General features: G+C 45.4%; 5 protein-coding genes, 1 long non-coding RNA gene and 1 pseudogene across 7 annotated transcripts in view; 4 read left to right on the forward strand and 3 right to left on the reverse strand.

The window, feature by feature from the left end:
* Positions 1-2,498, forward strand: part of LOC118225990 — a 3,775-nt pseudogene extending 1,277 nt beyond the window's left edge.
* The window catches only part of LOC118226018 (extensin-like), a 19,389-nt gene extending 8,495 nt beyond the window's left edge, over positions 1-10,894 (forward strand). Inside the window, exon 2 of the mRNA XM_035415256.1 lies at positions 10,713-10,894. Within this exon, the coding sequence (XP_035271147.1) occupies positions 10,713-10,875 (163 nt within the window). The 3' untranslated portion in view covers positions 10,876-10,894. The remainder of the gene's footprint in view (positions 1-10,712) is intronic.
* LOC118225953 (tripartite motif-containing protein 16-like) overlaps positions 1-16,943 on the forward strand; it is a 972,804-nt gene that overhangs the window by 929,922 nt on the left and 25,939 nt on the right. The window lies entirely within an intron of this gene.
* LOC118225964 (tripartite motif-containing protein 16-like) overlaps positions 1-16,943 on the reverse strand; it is an 890,716-nt gene that overhangs the window by 476,934 nt on the left and 396,839 nt on the right. The window lies entirely within an intron of this gene.
* On the forward strand, positions 5,298-9,288 carry LOC118225981 (tripartite motif-containing protein 16-like protein). 2 transcript variants are annotated; one of them, XM_035415170.1, is made up of 6 exons: positions 5,301-5,922; positions 6,599-6,694; positions 6,935-7,168; positions 7,314-7,473; positions 7,668-7,715; positions 8,183-9,282. In XM_035415170.1, the coding sequence occupies exons 1-6, from the start codon at positions 5,332-5,334 to the stop codon at positions 8,710-8,712; spliced, it is 1,659 nt and encodes a 552-aa protein (XP_035271061.1). In that variant the 5' UTR covers positions 5,301-5,331; the 3' UTR covers positions 8,713-9,282. The 2 variants fall into 2 exon arrangements, with proteins under 2 accessions (XP_035271063.1, XP_035271061.1); XM_035415172.1 differs by lacking the exon at positions 6,599-6,694 and having other exon boundaries at positions 5,298-5,922; positions 8,183-9,288.
* LOC118226049 overlaps positions 5,628-16,943 on the reverse strand; it is a 30,730-nt gene continuing 19,414 nt past the window's right edge. The window contains exon 3 of the long non-coding RNA XR_004764943.1: positions 5,628-5,712. This is a non-coding gene — a long non-coding RNA (uncharacterized LOC118226049). The remainder of the gene's footprint in view (positions 5,713-16,943) is intronic.
* LOC118226038 (magnesium-dependent phosphatase 1-like) lies at positions 10,231-16,883 on the reverse strand. The gene is made up of 5 exons (XM_035415290.1): positions 16,542-16,883; positions 15,319-15,382; positions 13,777-13,884; positions 12,533-12,618; positions 10,231-12,074 (listed from the first exon to the last, which is right to left on the reverse strand). The coding sequence occupies exons 1-5, from the start codon at positions 16,573-16,575 to the stop codon at positions 11,995-11,997; spliced, it is 372 nt and encodes a 123-aa protein (XP_035271181.1). The 5' UTR covers positions 16,576-16,883; the 3' UTR covers positions 10,231-11,994.

Raw genomic sequence — 16,943 nt, forward strand, 5'->3', positions numbered from 1 at the left:
AACAGGACAGTGAGAACAAGATGGAAATAAATATTAAGATAATTCCAAACATTACAATGGCAGATAAAATTGAGTTGTCATCATACAGTGAATATACAATAAATATTGTTTTAATGGGGAAAGCAAATATGTCCACAGAAGCAGCTGGGGGTGACACAGAGTAAATTCCAGCAGAGAATCCAGGAGAGAGAGAAGGAATTGCAGGATCTGAGACGGGCTGTGCAGTCACTCAAGGTGGGTACTGACCAGAGGAGGAGACAACATCTGGTTGCTGGAAGAGCCATTTCAGGGCTCAGTCAGGGCTCTCCTCCAGTCAGCCAGTGAGGAGCCCAGTGTTGGGCCACTTTCCAGCCCTGTGGGGCTCAATCCCAGTGAGCCACACTGTGGGGAACAGGCTGTCTGGGGTCCCAGTAAGAGCTGAGTGAAAGGCCTCATTAAAATGTACAGCCCTCCTCTCTCTGTGTCTCCTAACAGCGCTCTGCACTGGCAGCAGTGGAGGAGAGTGAGAGGATCTTTACTGACCTGATCCGCTCCATTGAGAGAAGGCGCTCTGAGGTGAAAGAGCTGATCAGAGAACAGGAGAAGGCTGAAGTGAGTCGGGCTGAAGGACTCCTGGAGCGACTGGAGCAGGAGATTACTGAGCTGAGGAGGAGAGATGCTGAGCTGGAGCAGTTTTCACACACAGAGGATCACATCCAGTTCCTCCAGGTAACATCACTGGCTCTCTGACAGTCTGCACTGCATATTGTACACACATCATGAGGCCTGTTCCTCATTTACAAAGATCTGTGACTGACATCTGCTCAAGAATCTGTATTGAGACTATGATTTGTCCTTCTGTCTGTGTGTATGTCTGTCCTACTGTCTGTCTGACTGTCTGTGTGTCTGTCTGTTTGCAGAGCTGTCAGTCTCTCTGTGTCCCTCCTGGACCTGGAGACTTTCCCAGCATCACTGTCAGTCCACTCGTCTCTTTTGAGGCTCTGAGGAGATCTGTCTCTGAACTGAAAGAGCGACTGGAGGACGTCTTCCAGGCAGAATTATCAAAGATTTCTATAAAAGGTTATTACGGCTGAAATACTTTTATGTTTTATTTTATGTTTTTTTTGTTATAGAAGTTATGCTTAAGTTTTGTACCACTGTTTTATTCTCTGTGCTCCGGGTTTTGACCTTACTAGCACCCGGTAATTTACAGCCCTGTTCAGATATCCATCATCTAATCTTGAGCCATTATGTTCACATTTTTAACTAAACTTATATGGTATAGTCATGTTTTCAGCAGGTCAGGTGTAGGTGATACTGTGTAAACAACACGGCCCACCGCTTCACACCGCCACTGCTTCCCCTCTGAGGCACTTCCCCCTCCGCTGGTTTCCTGGGGTAAACCCTGGTTAGTGTGGGTTAGTGTTGGCGAGGGGCATTCTTAAATTAAGATTTTGGAAATTAAGCTTTCTTCTGATCTGTCTCTTTATAGTGGAAGAAGTCCATAATGAGCCCAGGACCAGAGAGGACTTCTTACAATGTGAGTCTGGAATTAAACCTTAATTAAAACAATGAAGCAAGAGGTGATTTTGAGGTAATATGAAGAAAAAGATGATTCATATAATGTTCTATATTCATAACGGACTTGCTTTAGGGATCTCATACCTCCTCTTCACAGTCAGATTCCTGTAAATTAAGCTGAAGGCATCCTGGTATTAAACATATGGATCATATATAATAATATACAGTATGTCCTAGAATAGGGCTGTGTGAAGACATTTACAAGAACAACATGGATTAATATAAAAATATTTATGATCATAGCAATAGGTGAAAATTCAGTACAATAAGAATTGAAGAAATTAAAAAATTAAGTGAAAAGTAACTGAAAAGATACGATCAAGGATAAAAAGCTAAGTGTGCACAAAAAGACATTGATCGGGAAAACATAAAAATATGTAAAATTTGTGAAATGTGTAAAATATGTAAGAGGAGCTCTCTTCTCCCCCATCAGATTCCTGTCAGCTCACTCTGGACCCCAACACAGTGAATAAAGACCTCCGTCTGTCTGAGGGGAACAGAGAGGTGACCCGTGTGGCAGAGATCCAGCCATATCCTGATCATCCAGAGAGATTTGAGCGCTTTGCCCAAGTGCTGTGCAGAGAGGGTCTGTCTGGACGCTGTTACTGGGAGGCTGAGTGGAGTGTGGATGGGGAGGTTGGGATAGCAGTGTCATATAAAGAGATCAGCAGGAAAGGGCGGGGTGATGACTCTGCTCTGGGATGGAATAACAAGTCCTGGAGTTTGCGCTGCTCTTCCGGCGGTTATTTTTTCAGGCACAATGCTAAGTGCACTGGAATCCCTGGTCCCCGCTCCTCCAGAGTAGGAGTGTACCTGGATCACAGGGCAGGAACTCTGTCCTTCTACAGCGTCTCTGACACAATGACCCTCCTGCACAGAGTCCAGACCACATTCACTCAGCCCCTCTATCCTGCGTTTAGGATTTATAGATCATACATTTTTTATGTTGGATCTTCTGTGAAACTGTGTGATCTGGGATGAGGCAGTGAGCGATGGGGAGACCTGGGCCCTGGTTCTGAGGCTAGGCTAGCTCAGTTAGCATTGCGGCCGTACAGAGCGCTCGTTTGCTCGCCTGTCTCTGCTCCTCTGCTCCTCGCGTCTGCAGCCACACTCAGCAGAACGCTGCTCCTTTGCTATTGGCTGCCTGCCTTTGAGTTCACCTGCCAATCATGATAACTTAGCTCCTCTTAACCAAGCTGTTTTAAACAATTAAAACTAGCTGTTATAGTGCCACCATCGGGCCAATTGAAATACGTTTTATTGCCAAACTATTGACCAAATTTGGTACCTCTGAGCCTTTCTGTTTTTGAGGATGGGTTAAATGCAGAGGACAGATTACCCCTTGGGGTTCAATAAAGCTTATCTATCTTACACCAACTGTTGGGGATCCATCAAAACCAGTTATAATGTAATATTTATGGGCAGTTTGATTCTACTGAATCATTCCTTTCAAGTTGATTAATGCAAATTATTATTATTTTTTTCATATAATGAGTTAATATTGAGTTTTTTCAAGCTCATCATTCAGTGTTATAGGAGCAAGGCTGCGCTTGTAGCCTTCTTGCACGGTCACAGACATAATTATACGTCGTATGTATCGGTAGCTACGAGCTGCCATTGACGCTTTAGCAACAACTGAACTACGAACGCAGTATGAGTGCACATGAACATGACACCGGTGTCACAGGCATTCCTGTTGGTTAGCTTAGTGGACAGTGCTGACTGACATTATAAAGAGCCTATCGTGTAGCGCCGCATAGAACATCCCCTCAGAAGTAGCACTCACTGCAATCGCGTACCCAAGTAACATTGTGGGATCTAGCCAAGGAACTACGTGAGAGCAGATGACGCTTGCTGCACCGTTGGGTGTTGTATTAAAGGGTCCACTAGAGGGCGCTAGACAGCGTGCCATTCCCAGCTGTTGCTGCTTCAGTGCTTGGCATTCAGTGTTTGCCCCAGGATTTTTTTTTTTTTTCCCGGCAGGTTGTGTGACGTGATGCCCAGGGACGCACACACACTCGCGCGCACACGCTCCTGTTTGCGCACACACACACACACACACACACACACGCACACAGCCCATAATAACTGAGCTCAGAGAGCTTAAAGGAACAGTAACGTCCCATACCCGAGTCCAGCGTGGGAGAAGCAAGCTTCAGGGACAGAGTGAGTTTAACATGCACTGGAGTCTCCAGACTCGATGTGGGCAGGTCAGTGATTATGTTATTGTGCCTGTGCCACTCTGCAGCACCCCTGGGGCTGAGAAAGAGCGACCGCTAACATTCCTCAATGCTAATCTCCCATAAGGGGCCACACACACACAGGCAATGTTACTTGTAGCATAAGATGAATCCTACAGTGTACAGATGGGCCATTTTTATTTTTCATTTCGTATAAGGCCAATAGGACCTGTGGTGAGCTCGGTGGCACTGTTTTATGTTTAGAATTTCTTATTATACGTACTTATTATACAGGCCTGTATATGTTCGGTTTGTGGCTATGACACTGTTGTGTCAGTTTCATAAGACCCACTGCTATTTTTGTAATATTATTTGTTATTTTAAAGTATTTTGCCTTCTGTTGGCAATGTTGATTTTGTAGCATATCAGGCATATTTTTGTGAAATAAAGATCATGGCTTTTGCAACTGAAATGCTTTTTTTCAAATTATTTTCTTGGTTATCTACCATTTTATGCTGCTATTCAATAAGAGCTGTGGGTCTCATAGCACTGCAGGCTAAGCTGTGGGTCTCATAGCACTGCAGGCTAAGCTGTGGGTCTCATAGCACTGCAGGCGAAGCTGTGGGTCTCATAGCACTGCAGGCTAAGCAAGCTGTGGGTCTCATAGCACTGCAGGCTAAGCAAGCTGTGGGTCTCATAGCACTGCAGGCTAAGCTGTGGGTCTCATAGCACTGCAGGCTAAGCTGTGGGTCTCATAGCACTGCAGGCTAGGCTGTGGGTCTCATAGCACTGCAGGCTAAGCTGTGGGTCTCATAGCACTGCAGGCTAAGCTGTGGGTCTCATAGCGCTGCAGGCTAAGCTGTGGGTCTCATAGCACTGCAGGCTAAGCTGTGGGTCTCATAGCACTGCAGGCTAAGCTGTGGGTCTCATAGCACTGCCGGCTAAGCTGTGGGTCTCATAGCACTGCCGGCTAAGCTGTGGGTCTCATAGCACTGCAGGCTAAGCTGTGGGTCACATAGCACTGCAGGCTAAGCTGTGGGTCTCATAGCACTGCAGGCTAGGCTGTGGGTCTCATAGCACTGCAGGCTAAGCTGTGGGTCTCATAGCACTGCAGACTAGGTGGCCAGTTTGAGAAAGCCACATTGGGAATTTAGCCAGGACACCGGGGAACCCCCTACTCTTTGAAAGAAGTGTCATGGGGTCTTGACCACAGTGAGTCAGGACCTCGGTTTAACGTCTCATCCAAAAGAAGGAATCCTTCGGCAGAGTGTTAAATGCCCAGTTACCCAAACCCACTGCACCACCCTGCCATCTACATCTCTCATCCTCATGCAGAGCTTTAGATCGGATTCTCTAATTTCAGTCTTTCCCTTCCCCTCTGATGTGTCTGAGTCACATCCTGTACATCAATACTGCAAAGCGACTGTGTGTGATATTTATCGAAGAGTGGAGAGTCAAATAAATCTGGCCTCAGTCCAACATTACACCTCCTGCAGCTGTGGGCTGAACCAGGAAGTCACTCCCACTCTATCTGTCACGCAGTTTCAGAGAAACGAAACTTAACTCTGTCTCTGTCAGTGTGAGCAGTAAAATGGCTGAAGCTGGAGTTTTACTGGATCAGGACCAGTTCAGCTGCCCGATCTGTCTGGATGTATTGAAGGATCCAGTGGCTATTCCCTGTGGACACAGTTTCTGCATGAGCTGTATTAAGGGCTGCTGGGATCAGGATGATCATACTGGTGTCTACAGCTGTCCCCAGTGCAGACAGACCTTCACTCCAAGGCCTGTTCTGGGCAGAAACATCATGCTGGCTGATGTGGTGGAGAAACTGAAGAAGACAGGACTCCAAGCTGCTCCTCCTGCTCACTGTTACGCTGGACCTGGAGGCGTGGCGTGTGATGTCTGCACTGGGAGAAAGCGCAAAGCTGTCAAGTCCTGTCTGGTGTGTCTGGCCTCTTACTGTGAAACTCACCTCAAACTTCATAATGAACTCCATCCAGGAAGCACACATAATGTCATCAATGCTACTAGAAACCTGCAGGAGAACATTTGCCCTCAACATAAAAAACTGCTTGAGGTTTACTGTCGTACTGATCAGCAGTGTATCTGTCTGCTGTGTGTGATGGATGAACACAGCGGGCATAAAACAGTCTCAGCTGCAGCAGAAAGGACTGAGAAACAGGTAAGGACTGAACCTTTTTAAGATGGTTAATATTATAAAGACTCATTTCGCTTTATCACATCATACTATTTTAATAGCTGCTCTGAGAATGGGTTGTCAAAGCTTTTTTACCACAGGTGTGTTTCAGTAAAATTGTACAAGGACTTGATCTCAGATTTCAGATCCACAGTGATGAAGTAGGGAGAGTAAGAATCAGAGTGGAAAGTGAACACTAGCCTTCTAAGATATCTTTCATGACCTCATTCTGGAGGAGTTTGTGATAACAGCCATGTAGATATACATATAGATATATAAGTAGTATTAGTGGTAATTAGTAGTATAATGCGAAAGGAACTGGTCTTGTACCCTAAAGGCCACAGTTTCGATTCCAGGGTAGGACACTGCCATTGTCCCATTCAGCAAGATACTCAACCTTAACCTTTATATAGAGTGTGTGTATATATATATCCATCTATGTAAATGGATGCAATGTAAAAGTTTTGCAAGTCACTCTGGATAAGAGCGTCAGCTAAATACCTATAATGTAACAAATCTGTAATTTACAAAAAAATAAAACAACAGGACAGTAAAAACAAGATAATTCCAAACATTACAATGGCAGATAAAATTGAGTTGTAATCATACAGTAAATATACAATAAATATTGTTTTAATGGGGAAAGCAAATATGTCCACAGAAGCAGCTGGGGGCGACACAGAGTAAATTCCAGCAGACAATCCAGGAGAGGGAGAAGGAGCTGCAGGATTTGAGACAGGCTGTGCAGTCACTCAAGGTGGGTACTGACCAGAGGAGAAGGCAACATCTGGTTGCTGGAAGAGCCATTGCAGGGCTCAGTCAGGGCTCTCCTCCAGTCAGCCAGTGAGGAGTCCAGTGTTGGGCCATTTTTCAGCCCTGTGGGGCTCAATCCCACTGAGCCACACTGTGGGGAACAGGCTGTCTGGGGTCCCAGTAAGAGCTGAGTGAAAGGCCTAGTTAAAATGTACAGCCCTCCTCTCTCTGTGTCTCCTAACAGCGCTCTGCACAGGCAGCAGTGGAGGACAGTGAGAGGATCTTTACTGAGATGATCTGCTCCATTGAGAGAAGGCGCTCTGAGGTGAAAGAGCTGATCAGAGATCAGGAGAAGGCTGAATTGAGTCGGGCTGAAGGACTCCTGGAGCGACTAGAGCAGGAGATTGCTGAGCTGAGGAGGAGAGATGCTGAGCTGGAGCAGTTTTCACACACAGAGGATCACATCCAGTTCCTTCAGGTAACTTCACTGGCTCTCTGACAGTCTGCACTGTGTACATTGTACATACATGGTGAGGAGTGTTCCTCATTTACAAAGATCTGTTACTGACATCTGCACAAGAATCTGTATTGAGACTATTCCCTGTCTGTCTGTCTGTTTGCAGAGCTGTCAGTCTCTCTGTGCCCCTCCTGGACCTGAAGACTTTCCCAGCATCACTGTCAGTCCACTCGTCTCTTTTGAGGCTCTGAGGAAATCTGTCTCTGAACTGAAAGAGCGACTGGAGGACGTCTGCCAGGTGGAATTAGCAAAGATTTCTATAAAAGGTTATTACGGCTATAATACTTTTATGTTTTATCACAAGGTTTAAAGTTTTTTTTTTTCATATAGAAGTTACGCTTAAGGTTTGTACCACTATCTTGTTCTCTCTGCTCCAGTTTTTTGACCATACTAGCACCAGTTAGTTAAATAAAATGAAGCTTTTGGAAATGAAGCTTTCTTCTGATCTCTCTCTTTATAGTGGAAGAAGTCCATAATGAGCCCAGGACCAGAGAAGACTTCTTACAATGTGAGTCTGGAATTAAACCTTAAAGAATAAAGCAAGAGGAGATTTTGAGGTAATGTGAAGAAAGAAATGATTTATATAATGTTCTATATTCATAACAGACTTGCTTTAGGGATCTCATACCTCCTCTTCACAGTCAGATCCCTGTAAATTAAGCTGAAGGCATCCTGGTATTAAACATATGGATCATATATAATAATATACAGTATGTCCTAGAATAGGGCTGTGTGAAGACATTTACAAGAACAATATGGATTAGTATAAAAATATTTATGATCATAGCAATAGGTGAAAATTCAGTACAATAAGAATTGAAGAAATTAAAAAATTAAGTGAAAAGTAACTGAAAAGATACGATCAAGGATAAAAAGCTAAGTGCACAAACAGACATTGATCGAGAAAACATAAAAATATGTAAAATTTGTGAAATGTGTAAAATATGTAAGAGGAGCTCTCTTCTCCCCCATCAGATTCCTGTCAGCTCACTGTGGACCCCAACACAGTGAATAAATACCTCTGTCTGTCTGAGGGGAACAGAAAGGTGACCCATGTGGAAGAGATCCAGTCATATCCTCATCATCCAGAGAGATTTGAGCACTGGGAGCAAGTGCTGTGCAGAGAGGGTCTGTCTGGACGCTGTTACTGGGAGGCTGAGTGCAGTGGGTATGGGCAGGTTTATATAGCAGTGTCATATAAAGAGATCAGCAGGAAAGGGCTGATTAATGACTCTGCTCTGGGACGTAATAACAAGTCCTGGAGTTTGCGCCGCTCTTGCGGCGGTTACTCTTTCTGGCACAATAATGAGGAAACTGAAATCCCTGCCCCCTCCTCCAGAGTAGGAGTGTACCTGGATCACAGGGCAGGAACTCTGTCCTTCTACAGCGTCTCTGACACAATGACCCTCCTGCACAGAGTCCAGACCACATTCACTCAGCCCCTCTATCCTGCGTTTTGGGCTTGGAGTGTTGGATCCTCTGTAAAGCTGTGTGATCTGGGATGAGGCAGCGAGCGATGGGGAGACCTGGGCCCTGGTTCTGAGGCTAGGCTAGCTCAGTTAGCATTGCGGCCGTACAGAGCGCTCGTTTGCTCGCCTGTCTCTGCTCCTCTGCTCCTCGCGTCTGCAGCCACACTCAGCAGAACCCTGCTCCTTTGCTTGAGGCTTCAGTGCTCGACTAATCAAGTACTAATTCACGTTTATGAAACAGTTAGCCAGAATTAAATTCCCGACATTATTTGACACAGCGTCATATTACCCTGTATTTTTAAGTGACATACATGAAACGGGGCCCAGCTGTAATTAAAGTGGGAGGAAAAACATTCAGATGATTTAATTAATTAGTCTTAAATTAATTAAACAAATATAGACTCTAGTTTGATTTAACACTGATTATTTTGCTGCATAAGAGATTTTTAAACTGATTGAATTTATAAACAAGTTTTATAAAACTTCTTATTTTTAAAGTGTATTAAATTTGAGGTGGTATAATAGAATTATAGTTTTGGGGGAGTTTTTTAAAGGCACTTACTCATTCAAATAAATGAAATATACAGAAAACAGAATAAATTTCTTTTAAAAGATGAAACTTTGTTTTTCTTTCTTGGTCACAGTGTTAACCTCATGAATTCTCAGTGATCAGCAGAAACTCTGGTGCTGGTCCAGGTGAGAGAAATGATGAAAGAGGGAATCCTGGCCAGGTGCCTCCACAGGACTGCAGTTCTGGGAAATGAAACAGTCTGAAATGCTACTTCTGTTATTATGCTATTACTGCTGCTCTGAATCTGCTGCCCTGAAGCTTTTTCCCAGCTAACAGTGCTCGACAGCTTTGTTGGCGTTGCTATACTTTTAATAAATACTGAAAAAGTATATATTATATACAAACATAAATGAGAAATATCAATGTTGATTATAAATGTAAATGTTAAACATAAATGCTAATTTTCCACACATTTTAAATCATTGTTCACATAAACCTGTATGGGCAAATGAACTGTGGAGCGCTGGAGCTGGAACTTGCAGGGAAACTGATGATGTGATGGCATTTCCTCTGTATGAGGTAAAGGAGACTGACAAACTGTTCCCTGCTGAATTACTGGGGCTGCTGACCATAATGTGGACAACAGCGACCTCTTGTGCTCATGACGAGAAGTACATGTCAAAAAAGTTCGTTTTTTTAATTACCTTCAGGGAAGAATGTTTCATCACACTGACTTAGAGGTTTAAAGGACTATTTCACTTTCTGTTTTTAAAAATATATATTATACAGTTTTAGTGTATGTTTCTGATTCGCCCAGACAGTTTTAATGTGTGATAAAGGATATTTTAGTTTCTGACAATCAACTTAACTACCAAGCAGTTTGTCCAGCAATGTTATGTCTCCTGGGGTTTGAATGTGTGTACATTTCCCAATTATCCCACAAAATATCATTTTTAATGTTAAGATTAATGGATCTTTCTTTCAATTTGAACTATTCCCTATGTATCACGCACCCTGAAATCTCTGCACTCAAAAAAGAAGCATGATATTAAAATGATATTTACGCTTATGATTCATGTGTTCATACAGACGGGCGACAAATGAGAAACATAACGAATGCAGATGCTTACATACAGACTTACTACATGATACAATTAAGCAATTAACATCCTATCATGCTCTGACATGTATAAAAATGCTGAGCAGGCCCAGTTTACCTCAATTTTGGATCAAGAGGAAAAGACCTAAGTGACTTTGAAAGAGGGTTCAGTATTGGGGCATAGATGGCAGGAGCTTTAATCACTCTTTTTGATATAAAATAAAAGATGTTTTGTGCGATCTTAAAGACACTCTCAAAGTAGTTTCTCAGAGTGAACAAAATCTGTGAAATACTGTGTGTGAGTGTGTGTGAGTATTTGTGTGTGGGTGTGTGTGTGTTAGTATGGGTGTGTGGGTGTGAGTGTGTGCATGTGTGCTCCAGCACTTCGGTCGCGCAGTACGAGCCGCGAGAGAGGAGACAGGGCAGGAATACATCCACACGCCACCCACAGCATCCCACCGCTGTGCGGGCAGGAATACATCCACACGCCACCCACAGCATCCCACCGCTGTGCGGGCAGGAATACATCCACACGCCACCCACAGCATCCCACCGCTGTGTGGGCAGGAATTCAGTGCCAGACATCTAATGTGGACTGCTACTGACCCCTAGTGGCCGACAGTGGATCTTGCAGGAGTAGGGGAAAAAAAGGTCGCATCAAATCAGAAACTTAACATAACGTAAAATGATGAGAAGAGGCCATTCTGCACAGCAGTGCTTGCCATTTTCCTGACTAAATTGTACCTGGAGCTCTGATTGCCTACAGACTTGGATAGTATCTAACCCCGTATCAAGCCTAGTCTTTTAAATCCCCAGAGTTTCCGCCACTACTAGGTGACCTGGCAGGCTGTTCCACACATTGACTAACTGTGGGCTGTTCTCTTTTGGGCAATTCATTATCAGGCCGTAACATTCTCAAAAGGCCAAAATCAGCCATCCAGAGAAGCGTAAGCAGAGTCATTGATCCGTCTTTGATCATTCCTCATCCGTGTCCATGGTAACACCTGGCAGGTGGCTCTCACCCGAACGGTCAGCCTGTCCACAAAAAAGCAATGGGGCTCCAGTGATTTTGAAGTCTTTTTTTATGACATGGCCACACACTCCAGACACCTGTCAACTCTGGTAGTCATGGTAATCGACCCAGCGGCACATAGTTCCTCAGTTCCTCTTCTAACAGGTGCTCACTCTGAAAGAGAGGACACGCATACAAGGTGTATGTCTCCAGACGATTGAGAGCAGTGCTCCTGGAGCACATATTATCTGTTCACTGTGCGTCTGTATAGTGTTAAAGTGTGTGTGTGTGTATGTCTCCAGACGATTGAGAGGAGTGCTCCTGGAGCACATATTATCTGTTCACTGTGCGTCTGTATAGTGTAAAGTGTGTGTGTGGATGTGTCTTCAGAAATTATTGATTAAGATTGTATGTTAAATTTTTTAGATACTATTCAGTGGAAAAAAACTTTTTTTTGTTCTTTAATAAACAGGTGGTTCCTGTTTTCCCAAACACCTCTTTTTTTGCAATTTGTTTGAACGCGTAATAACATGTTACAATGTGTGTGTGTGAGTGTGTGTGTGTGTACAGTGTTACAGTGTGTGTGTGTGTGTGTATGTGTGTGTGTGTACAGTGTTACTGTGTGTGTGTGTGTGTGTGTGTGTGTAGGCAGCTCTCCAGCTTCCTGACTCCTGAGGACTGGTGTCAGGTGACAGGTCATCTCTGGGAGAAGGCAAGTAGTTCCTTTCGAGTTAACTGCTCTGTGACGCCATCGGGGACCAGGACACAGTGCACACCTGGGAGATACATTCAGAGCCATTACAGTCACTGCCCATACACCTGTACACCTGTACACCCATACACCCATACACCTGTACCCATATACATCCATATACCCATACACCTGTACACCCATACACCCACATACCCATACACCTGTACCCATATACATCCATATACCCATACACCTGTACACCCACATACCCATACACCTGTACCCATGTACATCCATATACCCGTACAGCTGTACACCTGTACACCCCTACACCAGTTCCCTTCTGCCTGCTGTCAATCCCCTATGAATAAATGTGTGTATGTGTGTAGTGTGTGTGTACATGCGTTAGTTTATGTGGTTTATGGAGACATTTTACTTGAATACATGCCAATGCTATGAAGACAGAGCTGGTACACTGTATGTGTGTGCGCATGTGTGTGTGTGCGTGTGCGTAAGATAGATGGATATTTGTGCTGTTACCCAGTCGGCTGACGTCTGTAATGTTTCTCTGATCATCATCAAAGAACATCATTTCCCTGAACTGTACCCCACTGTCCGCCTTCAGTCTGAGGAGGAAGAGGAGGCTGTCTGACAGCAAGCCTCACAATGAGCACACACTCACACACACATATATACAACACACACACACACATACAACACACACACGCACTCACACATACAACACACACACACACACACTCACACATACAACACACACACGCACTCACACATACAACACACACACACACACTCACTCACACTCACATATACAACACACACATGCACTCACACATACAACACACACACACACTCACACTCACATATACAACACACACACGCACTCACACATACAACACACACACACACTCACACTCACACATACAACACACACACACACACACACTCACACGCACATATACAACACACACACACTCACACATACAACACACACACACTCACACATGCAAGTGCACACACACACACTCACACTCACATATACAACACACACACGCACTCACACATACAACACACACATATATACAACACACACTCACACACATATATACAACACACACACACACTCACACATACAACACACACACACATACAACACACACACACTCACACATACAACACACACACACATACACACATATACAACACACATACACATATATAACACACACATACAACACACACACACTCACACATATACAACACACACTCACACATACAACACACACACACACATATACAACACACACACACTCACACATACAACACACACACATATACAACACACACACTCACACATACAGCACAAACACATATACAACACACACTCACACACATATATACAACACACACACTCACACAAACATACAACACACACACACATACATATATACAACACACACACTCACACACATATACAACACACACACATATACAACACACATACAAGCACACACACACATATATACAACACACACACTCACACACATAAGCAAAACACACACATATATATACAACACACACATACAAGTGGACACGCACACACATAAAGAAAACACACACACATATATATACAACACACACACACACTCACACATACAAGTGCACACACACACACACACACACACACAAAACACACACACATATATACATACACACACACTATACACACGCGCACACACCCAATGCCTCTCAGAATACTAACTCACTTTTTGAAGTGTGTGACCTTTGATCCCGGGTAGATCTCTTTGAGGGAAAAGTATTGGTCGAGTTTGAAGAGCGACAGCAGCTGATTGGCTCCCTTCACCTCACTAGTGCTGTGAACCAGGAACAGGCAGGGAGCCTTTACAAAGCTCTTTCAGATGTGGAAAAACCCAAATCCAGGGTGGAGGGTATTTGGGGGATAGGGTGCAGGGTATAGGGGGGATAGGGTGCAGGGTACAGGGGGGATAGGGTGCAGGGAACAGGAGGGATAGGGTGCAGGGTATAGGGGGGATAGGGAGCAGGGTATAGGGGGGATAGGGAGCAGGGTATAGGGTGCAGGGTATAGGGGGGATAGGGAGCAGGGTATAGGGGGATAGGGTGCAGGGTATAGGGGGGATAGGCTGCAGGGTATAGGGGGGATAGAGAGCAGGGTATGGGGGGATAGGGTGCAGGGTATAGGGGGGATAGGGTGCAGGGTATAGGGGGGATAGGGTGCAGGGTATAGGGGGATAGGGAGCAGGGTATAGGGGGGATAGGCTGCAGGGTATAGGGGGGATAGGGTGCAGGGTATAGGGGGGATAGGGGGGATAGGGCGCAGGGTACAGGGGGGATAGGGAGCAGGGTATAGGGTGCAGGGTACAGGGGGGATAGGGAGCAGGGGATAGGGAGCAGGGTACAGGGGGGATAGGGAGCAGGGTATAGGGTGCAGGGTACAGGGGGGATAGGGAGCAGGGTATAGGGCGCAGGGTATAGGGGGATAGGGAGCAGGGTATAGGGTGCAAGGTATAGGGGGGATAGGGAGCAGGGTATAGGGTGCAGGGTACAGGGGGGATAGGGAGCAGGGTATAGGGCGCAGGGTATAGGGGGATAGGGAGCAGGGTATAGGGGGGATAGGGAGCAGGGTGTAGGGTGCAGGGTACAGGGGGGATAGGGAGCAGGGTATAGGGTGCAGGGTACAGGGGGGATAGGGAGCAGGGTATAGGGTGCAGGGTACAGGGGGGATAGGGAGCAGGGTATAGGGCGCAGGGTATAGGGGGATAGGGAGCAGGGTATAGGGTGCAGGGTACAGGGGGGATAGGGGGGATAGGGCGCAGGGTATAGGGGGATAGGGAGCAGGGTATAGGGGGGATAGGGCACAGGGTATAGGGTGGATAGTGAGCAGAGTATAGGGGGGTTAGGGTGCAGGGTGCAGGGTACAGGGGGGATAGGGAGCAGGGTATAGGGTGCAGGGTACAGGGGGGATAGGGAGCAGGGGATAGGGTGCAGGGTATGGGGGATAGGGTGCAGGGTATAGGGGACGTCTCAGTGTGAGTGCGTGTGCGTGTGCGTGTATGCATGTGTGTGTGCACGTGTGTGTTTGTGTGTGCATGTGCCTGTGTGCATGTGTGTGTGTGTGTGTGTGTGTGTTTGTGTGCATGTGCCTGTGTGTGTGTGTGTGTGTGTGTGTGTGTGAGTGCGTGTGCGTGTGTGTGTGCCTGTGTGTGTGTGTGTGTGTGTGTGTGCATGTGCGTGTGCGAGATGGCAGAGGTAGAGACGGGGTTACACACGCTTTGTCCTTGCGGAACGGGGGGTCCACATGGGTGTCAACCCAAAAAGGCCACAGTGTGTAGTCTGGAACAAACAGGAGAAGGACATTTAGAAATCAGCGATTAGGCTGCAGAAATGACACTCTTTAACGGCCCGGGTTCAAGGCTGGCACCTAAAACAGGGAGGGTGGGCGAGGAGCGTGTTCGCCATTTAGTCATTTGGGTTTGATTGCACTGTCCCTTGCTGTGACTCAGAAGCTCAGAACCCTGTAGGGGAAATCTACCTTTCTTTCCAAATCAGTACAAAGTGTGATTACCCTTCAGCTTTGGTTATTGGACTGATTTGTGTGTTTATGAAGGAGCAGCACATGATCTTTGCCTTCAAAGACACTTCACCTTTCTTACAGTATTCTGTATTCAGACCCAAATAGCCCTTTAAGGTATGAGATCACAAATATGTTCTTAATGTCATTAACTGAACATTCTAATGCTGATGTCGCAATCACTACTGGTGACTGAAAGCAATGGAGTTCTAGAACACTGAAGACTTGGTTCTAGAACACTGAAGGTCCTAGGAGACTTGGAATTCTGAAAAACATTCCAAATAACCTACTCTTCAAAGGGTTAGAGGTGATAGTTTGCCAGCTTCCAAAGGGCAATCCATAATTATTTATAAATTTTATCCATCCATTATCTATACCCGCTTATTCCTGGAGTCGCAGGAAGTGCAGGACCCTATCCCGAGAGGCAGGAATACAGTTTGTCAGTCCATCGCAGGGAAACACACACACATACCTAGGAAAAATTTTGACTCTCCAATTGGCCTAACTCACATGCCTTCTGACTGTGGGAGCAAACCCCAGCGGAGAACATGCGGAGAACACACTAACTCTACACAGAATTATAAGAAATTAACCCCGCACGAAGGAAGGATCGTCTTGCTGTGCTAGGCAACAGTGCTACCCACTGCACCACCATGCCGCACAGGGCCGGCCCGAGGCATAAGCGAACTAAGCGGCTGCTTAGGGCCCCCGTGGCCACCAGGGGGCACCCATGCGGGATTCATCCCCTATAGCAAAACCAGCGGTAGTAATTTCAGATGGAACGACAACGGAATATTTCATAACAATCTAATGTAAGATGGATATTACAATGCAAACCCTGCACTAATTTGTTGTTTATCTGCGTGGAAACCACAATGATACTCGTTGCCACAAGAAGTTACAGCTAGTTAAGAAACTTACCCAAGTCGAAGACGATTAGTTTTGGTTTTGACATGATTTTTTAAATATATATATCTTATACAGTTTACTTCACACAGCCCAAATAGGCTTACTGCCAGCTAGACTGCGGAGGCTAACCGATAGCTAGCTAGACCTTTCCCGTACCGTGCTGGACAAACAGGCTGCGTAATCGCAGGCTATTTACGGTAATAATTTCCTTTTAATCATTGATTTCGACCCCAAACAACAACGATAATTGCACTATTATGCCGCCGTGGCAACAACTACATAAGTTTCGAATGAATGTGATCCAGAAATACGGAAGTAAAATAGGTATACACGTGACGTCAGTTCTATCAGTGAACTAGTTCAGTGATGTAATCGATATAGAGCGTACATGGAAATGGAGAGGGTAGGAGGGGC

This window comes from Anguilla anguilla, chromosome 4 (assembly GCF_013347855.1).
Source record: "Anguilla anguilla isolate fAngAng1 chromosome 4, fAngAng1.pri, whole genome shotgun sequence".
NCBI lineage: Eukaryota > Metazoa > Chordata > Actinopteri > Anguilliformes > Anguillidae > Anguilla > Anguilla anguilla.